The sequence below is a fragment of the Lycorma delicatula genome, chromosome 2 (assembly GCF_047948215.1).
Source record: "Lycorma delicatula isolate Av1 chromosome 2, ASM4794821v1, whole genome shotgun sequence".
Lineage (NCBI taxonomy): Eukaryota > Metazoa > Arthropoda > Insecta > Hemiptera > Fulgoridae > Lycorma > Lycorma delicatula.
Genome location: NC_134456.1, coordinates 141,843,372 through 141,865,592, shown reverse-complemented (window position 1 = coordinate 141,865,592; position 22,221 = coordinate 141,843,372). Strand labels below are relative to the sequence as shown.

At 29.6% G+C, this 22,221-nt stretch overlaps 1 protein-coding gene and 1 long non-coding RNA gene across 2 annotated transcripts in view; one reads left to right on the top strand and one right to left on the bottom strand.

The window, feature by feature from the left end:
• The window catches only part of LOC142319276 (uncharacterized), a 228,890-nt gene that overhangs the window by 29,183 nt on the left and 177,486 nt on the right, over positions 1-22,221 (bottom strand). The window lies entirely within an intron of this gene.
• Positions 1-22,221, top strand: part of LOC142319275 (venom dipeptidyl peptidase 4-like) — a 159,226-nt gene that overhangs the window by 77,271 nt on the left and 59,734 nt on the right. Inside the window, exon 6 of the mRNA XM_075356375.1 lies at positions 12,805-12,974. Coding sequence (XP_075212490.1) covers positions 12,805-12,974 — 170 coding nt within the window. The remainder of the gene's footprint in view (positions 1-12,804; positions 12,975-22,221) is intronic.

Genomic DNA, 22,221 nt, shown 5'->3' with positions numbered 1-22,221 from the left:
TTATTTTTGTAATGCCTAGGTTTAGTGTAAGGTTTTAAATAAATAATTATGTAGTTGGATTAAGTTGACTGAACTCGAAAATTGTATCTGTAACATATGTTAACTAGAAATAAACAATTTTAGTTAAACGATTAGTTTAATTATCCTGTTTTATATATATATATACAGATTGAGAGTATATATATATATATATATATATATATATATATATATATATATATATATATATACATACTCTCAATCTGAAATACATATGAATCAATCTAACTAGCAGAGTCATTAATTTAAAAGAACACATTAATTCAAAACCACATATTTATTTATTTTTTTTGTTTCTGTTTAATTTTACAAAAAAATATATTATCAAACCAGATTTATTTTTTTTATCAATATTATAATTATTATTATTAACAGAGTACTACTTAATGAACTCATTTATCATTTTTTCTTTTAATTAATAATTTTTTTCGTATTAAACTAACATTAACTCTTGAGTTTTGGTATGTAAATTTTACTCGTAAAGTGAAGACCTTATTAACCATCACACTTCGAGCTGCATCTCAAAGTAGAATTTTACCTTGTACTGTTAACAAAAAAAAAACGGTAGTTTGTGCTATAGAAATAATATTACTGGCATTCTTCTTCACTTGGAAATAACCGGTAAATTTATTTATAAATCACCTTTGGAATTTAGACTAGTATTTACTTATTAATTTTGCAGCTGAACGAACTTTGAAGTAACAGATGGTAAAACGACACCCGAAAGGAAAGATTAAAGAATTTAATAAAATAAGTATGTACAAGTATTAGGTATATATATATGATAATAATTAAACCACCAAAATACAGTAACAAATAAAACCCCAAAAAAAATTAATATCAATAGTCGACTTCCGCGGGATCCCGCATCATCAGTCGGTACACAGTTCTATAAATACATCAAACAAACATTAATAAAATAACTTAAAATTTAGAAAACATAAAACACTAAATTTTAAGATTTTTTTTTATGTAATTGTAGAATAGGATAGTATAGATTGATGAAGCGAGATCCCGTGAAAGTTCACTATTGGAATTGGCTTTTTTGGGTTTTATTTGTTACTGTGTTTTGATATTGGATTTAATAACACAGTTGTCAATATGTTGATGAATTATTTGAATTTAAAATATATATACATATATGAAAAACTAGGAAAGTCTGTACTAATTCTTCTATTTCTGAATAGCAAGAAAACTCAAATCTGACGTGATTATTTTCAAGAAAGTTCTTAGAAAAAATTATTATGACGATATTAGCATAAATAAAAAGCGGTTGAAAAGGACAGACAGATCTGAAGAAGACCTGTAAAATTGAATCTGGCAAAAATTCTCCCTTTCGAAGAATTAAGAATAGACGTTTTCCAAGTAAACTAAGAAAGGATTCTTTTCCCTCATAACTTCTAAGAGGAAAGAAAAGGTGAAACAGATTTTTCCAAAACCAGTGCATTTAAGAAAATGTTATCCAAGATCCGATTATAGCCGCAAACAAAACGCTTAATTCATTTGAAATAATTGAGCTTTTTTCCGTGATCAGATCTCGCAATTCTACAAGACGTGAATTTTAATTTCTTTGTGATTTTACGGACACTACAGTATAAGAATCCAATCTGCTGAGAAGCCTTCTTTTTGATTTTCGAGGATATCGTTCAAAAGATGCACGGACATGTTTTAAAAATTCGTCATTTTAAACTATGGCCATCCGGACCGTTTTCGTTCATCTACACTTCCGGTTTCTCTAAAACGAGCGACTATGCGTGAAAACGTTGGATTATTGAGTATGATCGATCGAGGAAAACCTACAGAAATGTCTTCCTAACTTAAATAACCTTAAAATAAATGCACGCTTAGATTGTGTAAAACACATGAAGTATTTTTATAATACACCTGCCACTGACAGACAAATAGGAGGGAATACTTAACTGTGTATAAGTTATTGATACACGATCAAGAATTACACTACCCACTTAATGCCAACCTAAAAGTAAATTTTCCTACTGCAGTGGTCTAATAAATTCAGGATTGCGTAACTTCTCGGTCAGCTGAAGAATATCATCAGCCAGTCTTATAGTCTTAGTTTTTTTTGAATTGTCACGCCGCTTTCAAAATGTATTTTTGAAATATTTTACTGGTTTTTTTTAATATAAAATGTAAAAAAAAATTTGGGGAATATCGGTCCGTTTTAGAGATAGTCTTTCTTATATTTTTTAATTACAGAATAGCTCATAAGTAACTCTTCTAGCTCTATATTCGACCTTACATTTCATAAAATATTACACGTTTTGTTCCTTTGCATTTTTTCAAATGTTTTTTCTATATCTATACTTGTTATGATAGTATATTTCTTCCTTCAGCCTTTTGATAAGGTAAATTTGAGATTTAGAATTGCCTAACTTAAACCATGGTGAATTTTTTAATGAAATTTGTTTTACGCCTTATTTATCTTGTACTGTGAATTTTTCAAATAAATAATTTTACATATGAGATTTCTAACTGGTTGCGTAATAGTTTATGAACTTATTATCGGTTCCTTACTTTTTTTGAATTTGCAATTAATTCTATTACTTTTATTAAAATCTGACGGCATTTCTCTGTGCCATATATTTTATATTCCGAATTTCAGTTGTTCTATATTCTCACATACTATACATTTACATACATTGTATATATATTCTTCCACATATATGCCGAACTTAACATCGGCGGACGGCAACGGAGCAGCTCAGATGTCAGCAGGAACACAGTACACGTACGCGCTTGCACAGCGTCACTCCCGCCGCGAAGATGACCGCGCAGTTCTTCCACCGTAGCGGCGCTGTGGTTCCACCACTCTCAGGCTCCAATAAAAGAGCGTGAATTTTTTATTTCGACGACCACCTGGAGAAGACCAAGAAGAAGAAGAAGATGGAAGAAGACAGAAGAAGTTCCCTGACCGCCTCAACGTGGAATCGCCCGGTGGATGCCAATATCCCCGCCAAAGCAGCAGGCCTGGCCGGCCCGCCGAGGGAGCCGCTGGACGCAGAACTTACCTTCCCGCTCCAGCTCGCCGGGCTTCAATCGCCCTGGCCGGCGGACTCAGCAGCAGGAACTGGCCGAGCGTGAGATCGCTCGATTAGAATGGGCCGTCGAAGCCAATCGACGACAACAGCAGCCCTTCTCAGGGTTAGTACAAGGTTATTTAGTGCCCCATGTGCCGTTGAAACCATTTGGCGACAATATATGTACTATATTTACACATATATAGTATATTTATATACTATACACTGTCTATTTAGGCCTGAATTACATAGAAATATAAAGTGTTTTAATCAAGAAATCGGATATTTCTCAAGTTTTAGAAAGCTGTATTTTTGTAAAATTAATTTCCGGATAGAAAATCTTTAAAAGTTATAACATATTTTCGTAGATATATTTTATTGCTTATGTTCTAAATGGTGTTAGGGAGGTTTTACTGAATTGGTATTCATATCTCTTACACTTATAAAATCGTATTTTCGATTTTAAAAACCAAATGATATTTTTATAAAAAATAAAATACTATCAAATTTTAATTAATCGATAAACATGATGAATTTAATTTGATTCAAATTGAACGAAAAATTTAGTAATTAGATTTCGGGAAGAATGTTTTTCAAATATAAAATCATGTCTAAAAGATACATTATCATCGATTTTTTAGCTCCCTTAACGATTAATTTTATTTAATTTAGGTAATGCTAAAATTCATTGAAAAACTTTATTTTAAATAAAAGTGATAGATAGTAAGTATAAATTTACATGTAGTGTTTATCATACATTGACTGTTTGAACAAATGAGATTAACTTCATTATCCTACGGGTTAGTCAATAAATTTTTTCAAAGTTTTTGTATCGCCCCATCCTGTTGATATCGACGACTTGAAACAACGCATTCCAAATGCTTTTGCTACCGTCGACCGGCATATTCTTACACGTGTTTGAAACGAATACGACTACCGTATTGATATCTGTCGTCTCACATTGAAAATTTATAAATAAAAACTTAAAGAATTCTTCTATACAATCATGGATGTAATCATCTCAATTCTTAAAAACTAAATTTTTAACAAGCTATCTAGGGTGTATATTTCATGTTTAATCACTCTGTATTTAAAAACTAGTTTAATGAAATTATTTACTACATAGAGGGTTTTCTTTTATTTTTGTATGAAAACGTTTAAAACCGGGTAATAATCATAATGAGAACATTATCCTAAAAATTATTATAATACATTTACTAGGTACTAAGCGATAGTAAGAAATTAACGATATTTAAATGTATCAACATTTATTATTACACAATACTGTACCAATAGATTACATAGAAAATGGTAAAAAACATATTTCTATAATAAATATTATAGAAATTTATACGATATATATTTTTTTGTTTTTAATTTAGTTAAAACATAATAAATTAACCTAGGTGAAACATTGTTTTTTTATACACAATTCGCTTTCAAATTTGCATAGAAAAAATATGATCAAACCTTATATTAAGCTGGGGGAATGATGAACTGAAATTTGTGTAGAGATTAAAATTTAACCATTTCCCGGTGATAAAGCAAAAAATTACTGTTTCTCTTAGAAGTATACTTATTTTATTATCTATTTAGTTTCTTAACAAAAGAAAAATAATAAATAAATAAAGATTTATTAGTGATAAAAAAATTAAAAAAAAAAAAAAAAAATCATTTCTATGTGCTCAGAAATTTTAAATACCTTTTGAAGTTAAAAGCCCATTGACAATAGTAGTTAAAAAAAATAAAAAAATAAAATATACCTTCTACTCTATGATAATGGTTCCTAAATTATTCATATCTTGATAACGATAAATGTAGAAAAAAAATGTCGAGTCAATATTAATTACTAATTCGTGTAAAAAGTTATAAAAGTTTATAGAATTCCGATTTTATAACTCTACTACTTTGAAATCCTTAAAAAATTCTTAAATTAAAGTTTTAAGAACAAACATTTTTAAATAAAATTAAAAAAAAAATTAAGTCTGTATTGAATTTCAAACAGGCACGTGGTAGGTATTTTTATGAGGGAGATTAACAAAATAAATTATTGCAATCAGTCGGATACAAACAAAAATTGATTACAATAATAAATAATTATTATACAATAAACTTAAACTGTAAAAAGATTTTATCTTTACTGTCTTGTTGAATAATAAGATTACTTTTGTTTCACTACTTTTTTATTACGTAAAAAACATAAATAAGTAATTAAAATGTTACATAAACATTTAATAAATTAAAGCGATACGAATGACAAGTTTGTCATCGTAACGTTTTATATTGTTTTTTACTTGACGATAGGTCGCGAACGGTTTAATTAATATTAATGAAACATATTATGAAGGATGAAAGACAGAATTTGGCTTCCTTACTCGAAAACAGTAATCCACCTTAAGTGCTTTTATCACATCACCCACCTAAGAGAGGAAGGAGAAGTCCTTCTCTCTAAGTTTTTCTGGGATCTAACTAAAATATGAAACGTAATTTTTAAAAAAATAAGTGGCACTTTTACTGTAAAAAACATTATTTCGGTAAGGCTATTAAAAATAAGTTTGTATTTTTGTCATGCTCTAACTTACAAAGTGAAATAATTACGATAACCTCTTATTTTGTATGAATAGGAGCCAGCATACAATTTTTATCTTGTTGTGTTGCAGCCCGAAATGCGTAATTGAGAGGGTTTACTTTGCTCGTTTAGAAAAATTCTATGATCATTTAAAATGTAATTTTTTTTTAATGCTTTTATTTATAGTCGCATCAACAATTATAGTCATTAGCGACTACAGTAACACTAATGACACTTGGCCTAAAAGGATACAGTCAGAAAAGAGTTGATTATGCTTATAAAACATAAAACAAAAAATACCAAAAAAGCTCCAAAAATAAAAAAATTACAACTCGGCTATGAACAGTTCAATATGTAAGCAAAAAAGTTTGAACTCAACATAGTTTAAACCAATAAAATGTTACCACCTGGTCGGCTATTACTTTCTGTTAGACTCCTTTTACTATATAAAGTTTTACTTAATAAAATAAAATCCTGACATTTATAAAAAAACTTTATATAAAGTAAATAAAATTACTCGTATTTACATTTTATAAAATTTTATAAACTCTTCACTTCGGTGGGTTAGATGGAGAGGTATTACAGATGTAATGGGTAATAAAAAATTGTTTTTAATTAATTTTTTTTTTTGTTTCAGTAGAAGAAAAAATTGTTACTCGAGTTGTTTTAACTAAGTTTATGATGCATCTAAGACAGAGTTTAGAGCGGAATTGCATTAGTCTAATTTTTACACCGTTTTTATAGCTTGATTATAATAATACTGTAGAATTTATTTTTATTAATTTTCTTTTGATTAGAAAATATATCAATTTATGACAATTAAAAAAATCAAAAAATTATATAATCATTTGCATGTTATCATTAAATGAAGAGTTAAGTTTTAAGATTTAAATAAATCTATGAAGGAAAATTGTCATATATATAAAACTTAAAATAAGTTAGATTTTTTATGCAATTATACATGGTTTAATGAAGCGTAATTAACAGCATGATATTAGATTGAAGAGGAAATAACCATAATGGGGTTTAATGTTTAAAGTTGATCTTAAGAAAATTATGTATAATTTATTAAATTCAAAAATAATTTTTCAAAATTGTACTATTACTATTATTATAAATATAAATATAATATGTATTACACAGATATTATTAAATTATATACCTAATTTCAAAAAATAATTCACAATTAAATTCGAAAAATAACTGGTAAAATCTATTAATATAAGATAATCACAGTTTGCCTGAATATCTGAAAAGTGTTATTTTAGAATAAATTTTAATCAAATAATAAAGGATGTTAGTTTAATGCAGTTTCAAAAACAATTGTTACATATTGAGTTTGATATGTGTTTATCTTTAAATAAAGGCAAATCTTGATTCGTCATTTTTAAATTTATCATTTGCTGTTCTAGGTAACTATTTTCCTTTTTATTTTTGTTTTTACATTTCAAAATCAGTATAAATTGTGTACGAAAGTGTGTTAAAATACTGATGAATCGTTATCTAAAGATTCTTTTGTTAGAAGTACTATGTAGAAAATAAAAGATGAAATTGTCAATTGATTTGATTTTGATCAAATTGATCAAAAATATTTTTGTGCAGCTGTGCAAGAAGACCGACTTTTCGTTATTTTGTTTTTGTTTTCTTTTGAAAAAGTATCAATTCATTCTAATTTAGAATTTTACAAAAGAATCTTTTGATCTGTAAAACGTAGTTACACGTCAAAAATGTTGTAAAATAAAAAAAAAATAATCTGATGTGGACAACACGACTTCCTTATACGCCTATTAAATTACATTTACACATTTTTTTTTTTTAAATGAAAAGTACATAAAATTTTATTTCATTAAAAAAAGTCTAATATTTTTTCATATATATAGTTTTTTTTTGTTATTACTGGATTATTATTCATCGTAAAACATTTTTTTACAATGAGAGGTCAATAATTATTAATAAATCAATATATTTAAATTGGAAAAAAAAAGTTAAAAAAGTCCGATTCATACCGATGTGCCTTCCCCAAAGATCCAAATATTCATTAATTAAAATTTAATTTGGCTATAACTCTGGAACCAATAAAAATAAGCTCTCAGTGAGGGCTTATTACTGCAGTTAAGAAAAAGTCCAAAATGCAAATTGTTTTCGATTTTGGGATTTTTTGGACACTTTTGGTTCAATTGATTGCAATCAAAAGAGGAGGTGCACAACTAGATGTTACAACAGTCCTAAATCCAACATTTCAACATCCTACGGCTAATCGTTTTTGAGTTATGCGAGATACATACGTACATACATACATACATATGCACGTATAGACGTCACGCCGAAACTAGTCAAAATGGATTCAGGGATGGTCAAAATGGATATTTCCGTTGAAATCTGGATCACAATACTTCCTTTACTTTCCACAAGGAAGTAAAAACACAAAATACACCACTACACAGTCAATATTACCTCAAATCTTTTTTACGTTAAATTGAGCGTAAATCAAGACCGACTCAACTAATCTTCATACATTTTTCACATGCATAACTTCAGATACACTACTGCTGCTTATGTAAATTTAAATGAAATTGATCCAGTAATTTTGGAGATTTTTGAGCCGCAAAACGTTATACTTAGGTTTATATATGTATTATTTAACTTAATTAAGGTAAGATGTTGCTTATTTTAATATTCTGCACAAGGTGGTTTATGTAATAAAATTTATATATATTCGTATTATATATATACATATATATATTTAACGTTAGTTTGGTCAATTTTAGGCAAAATTATATGAAAACTGAATTGTATCCAAAAATATCGGAAAATACTTGTTTCCTAATTTTTAGAACTCAAACAATACTAACCGTGTATTACACAAGAGATGGAATTTATTATAATTCTTACATTGTCTAGTAACGAGATTAATATGGCGTTAATTTTTTATTTAATTCTTTTATTTTGAAAAATAGTTACATGCACTGAAAAGTGCGAGTGATTTCTTTATTATGGAATGGCCAGTTTTGCCTGAATTTATATCAAAGTTCTTTAATACATTTTTGTGTTTAAATGACTTTAAGGTTATTTAAATTGTTTTACCTGATTTAGAGCGAACTTTTATTGTGAACGGCCTGGATATACGTGTTGTTCAAGACTGTTCAAGAAATTTAATTATAAACTTTTCTATTATTTTTTACCTTTAACAATTTGTCTCTTAGATTTTTCTTTTTACTTCCTTGTAAGGAATAAAGGAAGTATTGTGATCGCGAAATCTTTCGGTATTCAGATTTCTACAGAAATATCCATTTTGATCATCCCTGAATCCATTTTGACTAGTTTCGGCGTGACGTTTGTACGTATGTATGTATCTCGCATAACACAAAAACGATTAGCCGTAGTATGTTGAAATTTTGGATTTACGACTGTGTTGTAACATCTAGTTGTGCACCTCTCCTTTGGATTGCAATCTACTGAACCAAAACTGTCCAAAAAAAGCCCAAAACACAAAAAATTGGATTTTAGACTTTTTATTAACTGCAGTAATAAGCCCTCATTAAGCTAATTGAGAACTTTTCAATGATGAGTCATAAGTGGTACTTATTTTCACTGGTTCCAGAGTTATAGCCAAATGAAATTTTAATTAATGAAATATTTGGTTCTTACAAGGGAAGACACATCGGTTCGTATCTCATTTCATCTTTCTTTTTTAATTTAAATATATTGTTTTATTAATAATTATTAACCCGTGATTGTAAAAAATTTACAATAAAAAAAATATGAAAAACAATCAGAAGTTATTAGTGAAATAAAATTTTATGTACTTTTAAAAATGTGTATATGTAATTTAATAGACATTATTATATATGTGTATATGTTATAGATCTGGTGAAACATCTGATTATTTAATATTAATTGAAAATTATAATTTCAAATCATATATTTTTGGATTTTCTTGTTTAATTTCTATTTAATTTTGTCTATATTAAAGTTAACTACAGAGTGACTGAAAAATAGACTTTCCTCATAAGAACAATAATTACAGTGGCGTACATGGTCGATCTTTAATATAAATTACAAAAAATCTTAACTTTTAGTTACTCCTCTGATTTTGTCAACAATATTCTCCCTAAGTCGGAGTTGATCATTATTTCGTTTATTTGTTTTTTGTTGCCAATAATTTAATCGTTCTTTGGTTTGATATAATTCTTCTGCTATCAATTTGTGTGCACGATATCTACTTTTCAAATTTTTTCTGCATTTAAATTCATCATCCTCTTTTAATCTTTTTATTCTTCCCTTGTTGTTAAGATTTTTTCCTCTTCATATTCATCTTCTTGTAGTTTTTTTGAGCTATATTTCTTCATGTTATTTTTTTTCCTGTCTGATCATTTCTTTTTCATTTTTGATTATTCACCAAATAATCCAGTAATAGAAACTAGGATATTTTACACCGTAAGGTCGAAATTAACATTTTTAACCAGTATACAGGGGTTCACTAAACGGAATAGTTTAATTATTATTAAGTTTTATTTATACGACACACCAGAAATCTGGAACTTTTGTTAATCAGCAACTCACGAAGATACGAATAATACTGATCTAGTAATACAAGTAATAAAGAGACTTTTACTCTATCCTAATATTCCATGTAAGATTGTTGAATTAATAATTGTAAAAATATTTGATGTGAATAAAAACTAATATTTCAGCAATTGTGTAATAGTCCACTTTATTAAAGAATTGGAGGATCGTATCTCACTTTCAAATGAAATAAGTTTAAATGAAGTGCAGAAACAAATGTGTATATGTAGTTTAATAGGCGTATAAGGAAATCATGTGATGTCTACATCAGATTTTTAATTTTTAATTATTGTTTCATGACATTACTGTTACTGTTTAGGTGGTAAAGTGATCATGCAATAATTGACAAATTATAAAATTATAATTATTTCAATTAAAAAAAAAAAATTCTATAAATAATTTTGTTTCTATCTTGAAATATTTTGTGTTAATTTTATCGTGCATTTACTACAAAAATTTGTTATTATATTTTTCATTGATTTTATTACAGAAAAATACCCTCATATATTTACTTTATTATTATAACATATAATCATACAAACTATATCCCAGATCTAAATTTTTTTTTAATAAATAATTAGTTTTTATTACCTTACTACGTCCATAGTATGAGTGGTAACAATGTAGTAAGTGTGTACATGTTTGTTCCCTTCTCTAGCTTCGCAGATCCAACCAATTATAACCAACATTTGAGTAATAATAGGTCTTTGGTTTGAAAGTAACAGGCTATTTAAATTGTTTTATTTAAAGAAGGGGGCGTTGCACTGTGAGGAAAACGTTTAAAAATTACGCTATTTTCAAATTTTAATGATGATATTCCATAAAACAATAAAACGGAAACACTTTTTGTCTCTTGTAATTTTTTCGAAAAATTAATCGTTATCGAGATATAAGCAAAAAATGTGCTCAGTAAACGGTGGCAGGAATGCATAGTTGCTAGCGCCCGACTGTGCACTGTATGTTGTCGGTATGCGTTGCATTGCATCGTTGTTATGATGGAGGAGCGTGACAGGTCTGAACCTGTACGCCATACCTCTCTACCTGTTATTATGCAACAAGTTAGAACAATGTGATATCTTTATCTCTCTTCAAATATTGAATTTAATTAAAATAATATCGTGTGTACTTCCGAGCTCTGATCACTATTTTTATTTCATTCTTCCTATACCATTTTCATGACGAAATTTGCTCAACGAAATGCAGTTACTACGCAGTATTCAAACTCAAACTGAGAATTTTTAGATTCAGAGGTTGATGAATATATCTCTCGAAAATATTTTTGAAAGATTCGATCTAGATAAAACTGTTAAACAATCCCACGAGGTCATGTTGTACCGGAAACTATAGAGTAGACTAAAGTGCCAATACTCATACCATATGTAGTAAACTCTTACGGGCGGACTTGGAATAACGTCCAAGTTATCGGGGTTCGGGAAACATCCTGGGAATCCTATCTCTGAACGACTAGGTTATAGGAACCCAGTGGCTTGGTATACTAAGCATCAGAACGTGAGTTCAACTCTGATGTCCCGTAGCAACAGTTCATAACTGCCGTAAGATGTAAGGTAATCGAAGCTGATGAAAACTAATAAGTAATATTCCTGAGCCCTGCCCATTAGCCCTGCTCACCTCCTTGTTAAATTACTGTACCAGATTAAGCGAAGCAGTTTGTAATGTGTTTTAGTAGTTTGTGGTTTTAGTAGGTGAACAATAATAATTTTAATGTACTGTTAACACATGCTTTACACGCATATACGTTATCGTTCATTGAAATTCAAATTTATATTTAAATAGCACGTTTCTAAAAAAAATATATATATATATAATACCAGTATCGTATTTAGTTGATTAGTGTATTGAATCGTAAAGTTATGGAAACAAAAAAAAGCGCTAAATAAAATATTTATTAAAAAACAAAAACCCGACTAATTATTGCACACATCTGCCTAGAATAATTATGAAAAACAAAAACGAAATAGTTAAACAAGTTTTTCGTCCTTTTCTTACAGACATTTTTTTAGGATATAGAAAGCTAGTTAGCGATTTTAAATTCAATACCACTGCTGGTGAATAGAAATTGAAGGTTGATTGATTGAAGAAAGTGAAGATTGAAATTAAATTCAATGGCCTCCGCTCTGTTAAGATCAACAGGCACCCAAGTTGATTAAGACTAGAACATAAAACACAGAAGTAGTATAATATTTCACATCACTGACTAATTTGCTATGTATACATGCAAGAAAACAAAAAAAAAACTTGTTTAACTATTTTTGTTCGTTTTTTTATAATTATTCTAGGTAGATGTGTCAATTAGCAGTATAGGGTTTTATGTTTTTTAATTATTTTATTTTATAAAGTTGTTCCTATTAAAATTTAACAATTATTTTCCTTGATTTACCTAGACATTTGTTAGGACAATCTCTTTTTTTTGAGTGGTGATACCTATTCTTATCGTGAACCATGCAGTTTATAACTGTGCTCCAATTTGGATAAAATATTTATTAAATTATATTTGTTTTATAGTTATAGGTAATTTGTAGTAATCAAAAACAATATTAATGAAACGATATTTACGTATTTATTTATTTTTTTCAGAGGAGGTGTTTAGTACAACAAAAACATTATGGTTTTCACCTGAAGGAACAAAACTGGCATTTGCTACGTTTGATGATTCTGCAGTACATGAAGTTAACATTATAAAATATGGGAATCCCGGCGATTTAGCGTCGCAGTATGTACAAGAAATACCCATCAGGTATCCAAAGGTATGTTTTTGCTTATGCTTGCTATTTAATTCTAACACTACTTTACAATATGCGAATTTACAACTTTGTAATAAGGTTTAATATAAGTTTTATGATTATCATCTGTATCAAGATTTACACCGATGTTGTTGTACCATTATCAGCACTTAAGTAATTTATAAAAAAAATTTGTTATAAAAAGTTATCAATAATCTTGTAAAAAATAAACCCCAAAAGAAAATTTTGTAAAAATGGATTCTTGAAAAATTTTAAATTTTATTTATTTATATTTTTGAAACACAACAGGTTTAACGCCCAACTGCAGTTATATATTATGATTATGATTATAAGGGATGAATTTTGTAGTGTATAAAAAAAATCTCAATACAACTTTGTAATAAGGTTTAATATAAGTTTTATGATTATCATCTGTATCAAGATTTACACCGATGTTGTTGTACCATTATCAGCACTTAAGTAATTTATAAAAAAAATTTGTTATAAAAAGTTATCAATAATCTTGTAAAAAATAAACCCCAAAAGAAAATTTTGTAAAAATGGATTCTTGAAAAATTTTAAATTTTATTTATTTATATTTTTGAAACACAACAGGTTTAACGCCCAACTACAGTTATATATTATGATTATGATTATAAGGGATGAATTTTGTAGTGTATAAAAAAAATCTCAAACCTGATCTGGATTCTAGCTCAGAATCTTGATTTACATGGTATTCGTTCCTTGACAATTTTTGTAATAACATATTATCAGACGAAACTGTTAGCAGATAGAAACATAAGGTTAATCAGCTTATTTAATTTTTACAAGTATATGAAACGCTTATAATAATGCGAGTAGTAATGTGTCTCGAAGTAGAGATTAAATTGCAATTCTATGTAATATTAAATATAATTAGTGTCGTTTGTTAATTATGAAGCTTATTATTATTATTATTATTATTGTAATATAATTTTACTTTCCCGTCTAGATAGCAGAGTGTAGCTCTCGAAGGGAAAGTATTGTAATCGGTCCAATTTGGGCATATGCAGTTTTCACCGGATCTTGACGTTTTAACACCCAAGGAATTAAAACAAACCGGATGGGAATTTTCCGGATATTAATGTTCGTACGTAGGTGTATTCGGTGTTGGCCTGTAAATCACCTTATAACTCTAGAACTACCGGATCGATTTTGACCAAACTTGATAATATTATTTCTATATAATTGGAATTGATGTCATTAAATTTTCAAAAGATGTCGATGGGGTGAGGCTGCAGAGCAAGGTATCTCGACATTTCGCCTAATTATGGTTATATATTTCTTAGGCACATTTGTTAACGATTAAAAAATATGGATATTGTAAAAAAGGTTTTGAAAAATCACGCCCCCACCCTAAAAAAATGCTGTTGTAGTCGTCTGCTATGTTGTGACGTAATAGATGAGCGGTAGTATTAAATAAATGAATAATATTTAAAGTGTAAAAAAGTAACTCGGTCTGGCTGGGTCGCGAAATCGATCGCCCGGCTGCCTTGGTACCTGGTGCGTTAAACCTAGCGGCTACACCAGTCTGCCGACCGAACAAACAAAATTTGTTTTATGTAAGTTGTGAAATTACATTAGTTTAGTTAGTGCCGACCGTCGCCGCTAGTACCGCCGCACCCGCGCGAATTAAATATAGTATGCACACGCGCTTTATTTAGAATCACCGAATTAAATAAACTAAAAAATATTATATTTAAATAAAATGATAAATATTTTAAATTAAGTTGTGTGTGTAAGCCGTGTATCAGAAAAACTCACAGCTGTATGAATTTCTCGGAACGCGGTTTTGACGGGAAAGTCTTACATCTGTGTTGTCTTGCTTTTTTTTTCTAATCGGCCTCCTAAAATACATTTCGAAACCATAAGTAAATTGAATAAGATATTATGACAAGAATGAAAATCATCAATGACGGTCTTCGTTGGATACAATCATTAGCATATAACAATTTCAAAAAACAGTACTTTATGAAATTATAACAACACATCGGTCGATGGCAGTAACAAAAATAAAAGTAGAAGTAACAATAAAACGACAAGAAAGAGTAACTAAGGTTAAAAAGGTATTATGGGAACATAACAATAATAAAATAATAACAATAAAAATATAATGACAGTATTAAGTCCTGACAACTAGTGTCAGAATTCTAGAATACGAGAAAAGTAGCAACGTCAATAGATAATAATGTTCTTTGAATCTAGAATAGTAACAATGGCGATAGATATATATAGAGTAGTAATAACGCTAATACATACACTGAACACAACACTGCTGCACACTGTACTAAATTACTAAAAAAATAGTTTAGTATTATACAACACCGAGATAGTATATCACATATGATTTGTGTTATCAACGACAATTCATGCCTTTAGACTTGTCATGAATCGTAAAGTTGAGCACATGATGTCTTTTCAGTCGTCTAATGTCCCTATTGTTATCCAACAGGTTTACAGGTAAATGGTTATCAAGCATATTAAGTCGTGATATGTAAATCCTGCTCATTCTCCGAATTTTCTTCTGTACTTAGGGATCTGTAGATAGTTGTGAACCTCGTTGTTCGTTGAGAACCACGGTGTCTTCATTTTATATTTCAGTACCTTTTTTTTGAAATCATTGAATCACCTTAATGTTGCCGACACAACTCGTTCCCCACAGTTCTATACCATAAGTCAAAATTGGTTTAAGAAATACTATGTACATCAATAGTTTATTTGAGAGATATAAGTTAGAATTCCTACCCATAGCCAGTATAACCGCAAAAGTCTCATGTTTAACTATTTCTTCTATTCTTTTATATGATTTCTGCAGTTCAATCGAAGATCAAGGTGCATACCTAGGTACCGAACTTGCTTGTATTAGGATTAAGAGTATCGTCTAGAAATACCCGAGGGAAATCGCGTCTCCTCATGTCAAATATCAAGTGATTCGATTTATCTGGGATCACCCTTATCTTCCATATGTATAATCACTCGTCGATGAGGTCCAAAGCAGACTGTTGGTTTCAGTAGGCCAGGGTCGCGTCACTGACGACCGATAAGATTATTTTTTCGTCTGAAAAGAAGCAATTATGGCATGAGCCACAATTATAGTGTGAGCTGGGAAGGTCCACAGTAAAGATAACTTACAAAATAAGGCCCAGAACTAAACCTTGAGAAACCCCGGACTCGAAAAAGCGGGACAATTCCTAGTTACACCTAACTCGCGTAAATCGATCACGTAAGTAGTTTTGCAACATTAGATAAACTATTTGGGACAGGCTCAACTTTAATTTGTAGAGAAGGCAGCCAGGCGTTAGCACAATACAAAGCGACAGGAATAACTCCCACATTTTGAAGGTTAATTTAAAAAATACTAAATGAGTTAAAAAAAATATTTTTATCCCCAAACAAAAATAATGCAGTTTTTTAAAACGAGTTTTGAAAACTATGTCAATCAAATGTCGACCCACACTGTGTTAACTGATACATTGTCGAAGCATTTCTTGGAAGTTATTCAATACTCTCCGGCATATCTCGAGAGAAATGGTGGCCGTTTCTTGCCGTATCGCATCCTTTAAATGATCTAGACTTTGAGGACGATGTCTGAAAACCTGTTCTCTTAAGTATCTCTACAGACAGAAATCACAAGGGTCAAATCTGGTGACCGTGCGAGCCATCCAGTGTCACCATGCAAAGAGATTAGGAAATATGTCTTTCAAAGCTACGAGCGATCGTCGAGAAATGTGAGCTATGACTCCGTCTTGTTAGAACCAAACATCTGCTGAATCTTCAAGTTTGTCTATATTGAGGTGAAGAAAGCTCTATAGCGTCTTTAGAATCGATTTGAGGTCACAGTAACTGTAACACGGTTGTCTTTAAAAAAACATTGGAGCCCCATACGCCAATTTGCTCCTACTGCACACCAAAAAGTAACGCGGGGGCTGTGCAGCGGTTTTTTGTGAAGTTCGTGAGGATTTGGCTCCGTCTAGTAAGGAGAATTTTGTTTATTTACGATGCCAGAGAAATAAAAATGTGATTCATCGCTAAGCATCTGCAGGGGGGATCTGCTACCGAAATTCGTTACAAAGGTTTTTACGATTGATACAATTTTCTTTTCAATGTTGATCCACTTGCACGGAGATTAGAAACCCACTGCAAAATCGTTTTCCTATCCGGAATGGAGCATGTAGACCGAGACCGAAGCGTATATGAAAGGCTCGCTGAGTCCCGATCGCAGATTCACTGCTTTTGATAAACCCTTCGACAACAAAAGCACAATGTTCTCCAATCCAAACCATGATAGAGGCTAAAAATGACGGGACCGCCGTCATAGCGAGACTCTACCCGTCTCGGTATCCACACCACTTACTGCAAAATGACGTTTTCAAATGTGGGAGGTACTTCTGACCCAATTTGACCCATAATTTAAAAAAAATAAATAAATATTTAATGTAGTTGATGGAATTTTATTATTTAAGTAAACTTACAACGAGAGTTTTAAAATATCAGTTATTGGTTTCCATGTGAAGGACATATATAAATTACACAAATGAAAGTGGAAAATAAAATAAAAAATAATTTCGCTAAAACTTCTGATTAGGACTGCAGTTAGTTGATGAATTTTATAAGAACAAATTAGTGGAATAGTTCTATGAAGTCGGCAAAATAAGACGTCTTTGGAGCGTTAATTCTAAGATAAGAAGTATTTTTAGGCATAACATTGTCTAAATGGTATGGATAAGGGTTTCCTCTCGTGGTCTCTGATAGCAATTGAGTTTCGCAGGCTGAATAATCCAGATTCTTGTTTGTAGAGTATCTGGATAAAAGTCGTAAGATCTCTTTTGAAAACGGGCAATTGATATTGTGGTTGAATAAGAAATATTCGTCTATAGAAGACGTTTGATTGTTTAATATCGGCAGTAGTTCGTATTGTTGGTGAATTCTTTATGAAGGACATAGATGCTAAAAGAAAGAGCTTCCGGTGGTTAAAGCTCTTTTAGAGTGCGGTATTAGAGGAATTGATTTTCTTTTATACTCGCTGTTAGCTTTGATACCAGCCAAAGTCGATACTAACGTAATTTGGATATAAAAACAATGATCTCTTTAAGTTTATGTTTAAGATTTAACTCTAGAAAATATTATATTTTAAATGTATCCTAACATCTGTAATTAATTTACTTTAATCTAATTAAATTGTTTAAAAATCTGTTTAATGAAAAAATAGCAGTTAAGAGAATAATAAAATATTATAATTTTACTTTATCATTTTTGATGGAGTGAAAAGATATCTTTAGGATATAAGATTTCAAAGTGGGAATGTGTATAACTAGCGAATCTAAAACTGCAGACTGTCTAGTAAAAAAAAATTTACATTTGTTTCACTGATAATATTAACAACAAGGTTAATTCTACAAAAGAGGTTAACAGTTATTAATAAATTAATATATTTAAATTTAAAAAAAAGTTTAAAAAAAATAAGATGAAGTCGAATTTGAACCGACGTGCCTTGTAAGATAACAATATTTCATTAATTAAAATTTTATTTGATTATAACTATGGAACCAATTAAAATAAGTATCACTTATGAAATATCGTTGAAAAGGTCTCAATGAGGGATTATTACTGCAGTTAAGAAAAAGTCCAAAATCCAAGTTTTGTTTTGGATTTTTGGCTTTTTTTGGACACTTTTGGTCCAGTCGATTGCAATCAAAAGGGGAGGTGGACAACTAGATGTTACAGCAGTCCTAAATCCAAAATTTCAACATCCTACGAGTAATCGTTTTTGTGCAAGATACATTTGTAAGCTCATACTACGTACCGTACAGACGTCGCGTCGAAACTAGTCAAAATGGATTCAGGGATTTTCAAAATGGATATTTAAGTTGAAATATGAAAACCGAAATTATTCGCGATCAGAATATTTCCTTTACTTCGTACAAGGAAGTAAAAACCGAATCAAAATATTCCCTCAGTATTTATTTATGGTCCCAAGGTTTCCACCATAACTCGGATATTTAAAATTAGTTTTGAACATATTAGACGTCTTTTATGTCTTATTGCAAGGTCAAATAGTCCGTGCACCATCTGCTCTTTGATTTCCCAGTCTTTGGAACCATCCGGCAAAATTTAGATCTGGGTTCAGATATGAAATTTCTACTAAACCGGAAAGAAGGTATAAAACGTCTGTTGCCGTTCCTCTCCTACAGTGGAATGAAGAATACAATTTAGTGGTTTTTATCTGATTTGTATATTTTAGTTAGTATTTGTTGTTGTTACTTGTGTATGTTTATTCTTTATTGTTTATTTTAGTTATTTATGATCATGTAGTGTTATTTTAGTCCCTAATGACTGTAATTGTTGATGCGACTGTAAACAAAAGCATTTAAAAAACAAAATTAGAGGTAATTTTGTTCATAATAAAATAATTAATATTTTTATTTACAAAACAATTTGAAAGTACTAATAACAGTTCAGTTCTAAATTTTTAAATGTATAAATTAGTATGTTTGTTTATTCAAAAATGTTATTCTAATATTTTTAATAAAATAAATATAACTCGAATATTTTAATGCATTCTTGAGACAAAATAAGTTTTTTTTTTTTTTAAATGAAAGGAACAGACGGTTAACAAAGTATAATGAAAAATTTAACTTTTACGTCTATACTAATTTTTTCATTATTTTTATGTCTCAGTTCAGGAAGTTTGTGAAATATATCCCGGGGCATTAATATATTTACATATCTTTACCATCCACTCTTTTATTAAAATTTTCGTGTACCTGGTGTCGTACGATAATATGAATTATTTGATACCTACGTCATAAAAACTGATGAAATAGTTTTGATGGTGTTAGAGGGACACAAGCGAACAAGAATGCATATAGCTGAAATACAAAACCAAACTCATGATGTAAAGCGTAAAATATACGTTACGTGTTTTTCTGGCTCATCCCCTGTCACTTTTGCACCTTGTTTGTTGAAAAACCCTTTACTATGAATTTAGATGACATAGTACTTAACAGAGATATCCAATGATAGCCCTTTCTTTGATTCTGCAGCTATATATCGCCTTTTTTTATGAAGGTAATTTTTAGAAATATATTGTACATAACGAGTACATTTTTTTTATTGTGATTTTTTATTTCTTTTCTGCATTTTAAGAAAACGAGTTATAACAGTAATCTAGAACTAATAATAAGCGACAAATATGAAAACACCAGAGATAAGATTGAATCAGAATTCGGTGGAACACCCTTCGACGTGTCTGAAGGAAGACTAGAATAAATTAATCATGAATATTAAATTAGTAGGCCTACATATATAATCCCCTAAAATATTCTTACGAAGAAGATGCCACTTGGGAGATACATGATACAGTTCATTCTGTGTAAATTTTGAAAACGTATTCTTTTACGTACTACATAACATCATAAAACTGAGAAATGTTGACTTGCAGAAAACTGGTGCACTTCATTCCAATCCTATTAAATAAAAAACTGTCAGTGATATCGGTGAACTTAATCTTAAGAAAGTAAAAAAAAAAAAATTATAGTCTGATTTCGTTAAACCTTTAAAACATATAATTATTGTAAATACCCAATATCAATCTAAGGTATTCTGTTTTATGACATGAACTTTAGTTGAAATCTCTCAAATGAATATTTTAGTTTAAATGGATATTTTTTTTAAACTCAGTAATAGTTAATGTGTTGCCGCAAATCAATTGCTTAACAGCTAATTTTCGAAGTAGAAGGTACCGAGGTTCAAATCCTAGTGAAAGTTAGTTGTTTTTATACGGATTTGAATACTAGACAATGGATACGGGTGTAATTTGGGGATTGAGGCTCAGTTAACAACACGTCTCAGGAATGTACAACACTTCATCTACATGCCATACTAATTATCCTCATCTTATTGACCGTGGAAATATTGCTTAATATTCACTAATTGAACAGATTGCAATGTAAAAATTAGAGGAAAAAAATTAAAATGGATATTTATAAAAATACCTATTCATTACTTCTGCAATAAAGGTTGAAACCTTTTTTACGCAAATATCTCATTTAGAAAAAATCTACGAGGGATATCTTTAAAGTAAAGACCGCTAGAAGACCAGCTAAGCACAAACCGTCGAAATTAACAGAAATTTGTAGATTTATATACAAATTTTTTTAGGGATGGGTTGAGAACATTTAAAAAAGCTGTTAAATTTTTCTATAAAAACCGGTATTTCCAATAAAATCTTTGAAAAATTAAAAAAATTACGCAATAGTAAAACCTTTTTTAAAAAAAAAAACCCGCTGTGTTTCAAAGTACTTCTACAGTAAATTCCTATTTTCCCATCCAATTATTTTAATATTTAAAATTAATATAATCAATCCCCCTATTATACAAGTCAGTACATTTAATCTCACGGCTACATGTTGTACCATCATAAGACAAAGCTATTTACAGTTATGCTCTTGAATACATGTAAAATCTATTAATTGTAGTTTAGTATCGTATTCAGGTTATCATTTAAAATTTCCTGTAAAACTCTTAGTGTCATTTTACAACAGTTTTTCATGTTTCTGATTGATTGTAACGGTAAAAAAGCTATAAAAACGGCATTCTAGAAGTGGGGATTTGTTATCTCCAAATCTCTTATTAAGATATGAAAACTTTATACTAGGATAATCCATTTAAAAAAAAGAAAATATAATGTATTAAGAAAATTAAAAAAAGTTTATTGGATGGGGGAGGATCCATTAACTTTATTGAGGGTAAAAAATCGTTCCCACTATCACTGCACCTCATTTTAAGAAAAATAATTTATAATAAAATTTAAGTGGTAGGCTGAAAAAGTAAAGATTTAGGGATGAGAAAACGTAAAAATTGTTCAGTGTTTAAAATTATATTTTGGTTGACTGACTGATTATGCAAGAGTAAAATTTTCGTTTAGTCTAATCACATGAAAATGTAGCTCTCGTTCTACTTACCCTATCCTTTTCAATCGATTTTTCAAAAACCTAATTGGATTAATATCCCTAAAGTTCAATCTACTGCACTAGAATTCGTGATTGTACTTAAGAGAATCTCAAAACGTTGAAAAATACAAAATATTTGGAGCTTGTTTTTTGACCGATAGCGATGCTCACTATAACAATCGGAAAAGTAAACCACATACGTTTTCGAATGTGAATAAAATCCCTTCGTTTAACTTTACACATTTTTCAGAAAATAAGCTTACGGAGTCAAAAATTTGGCT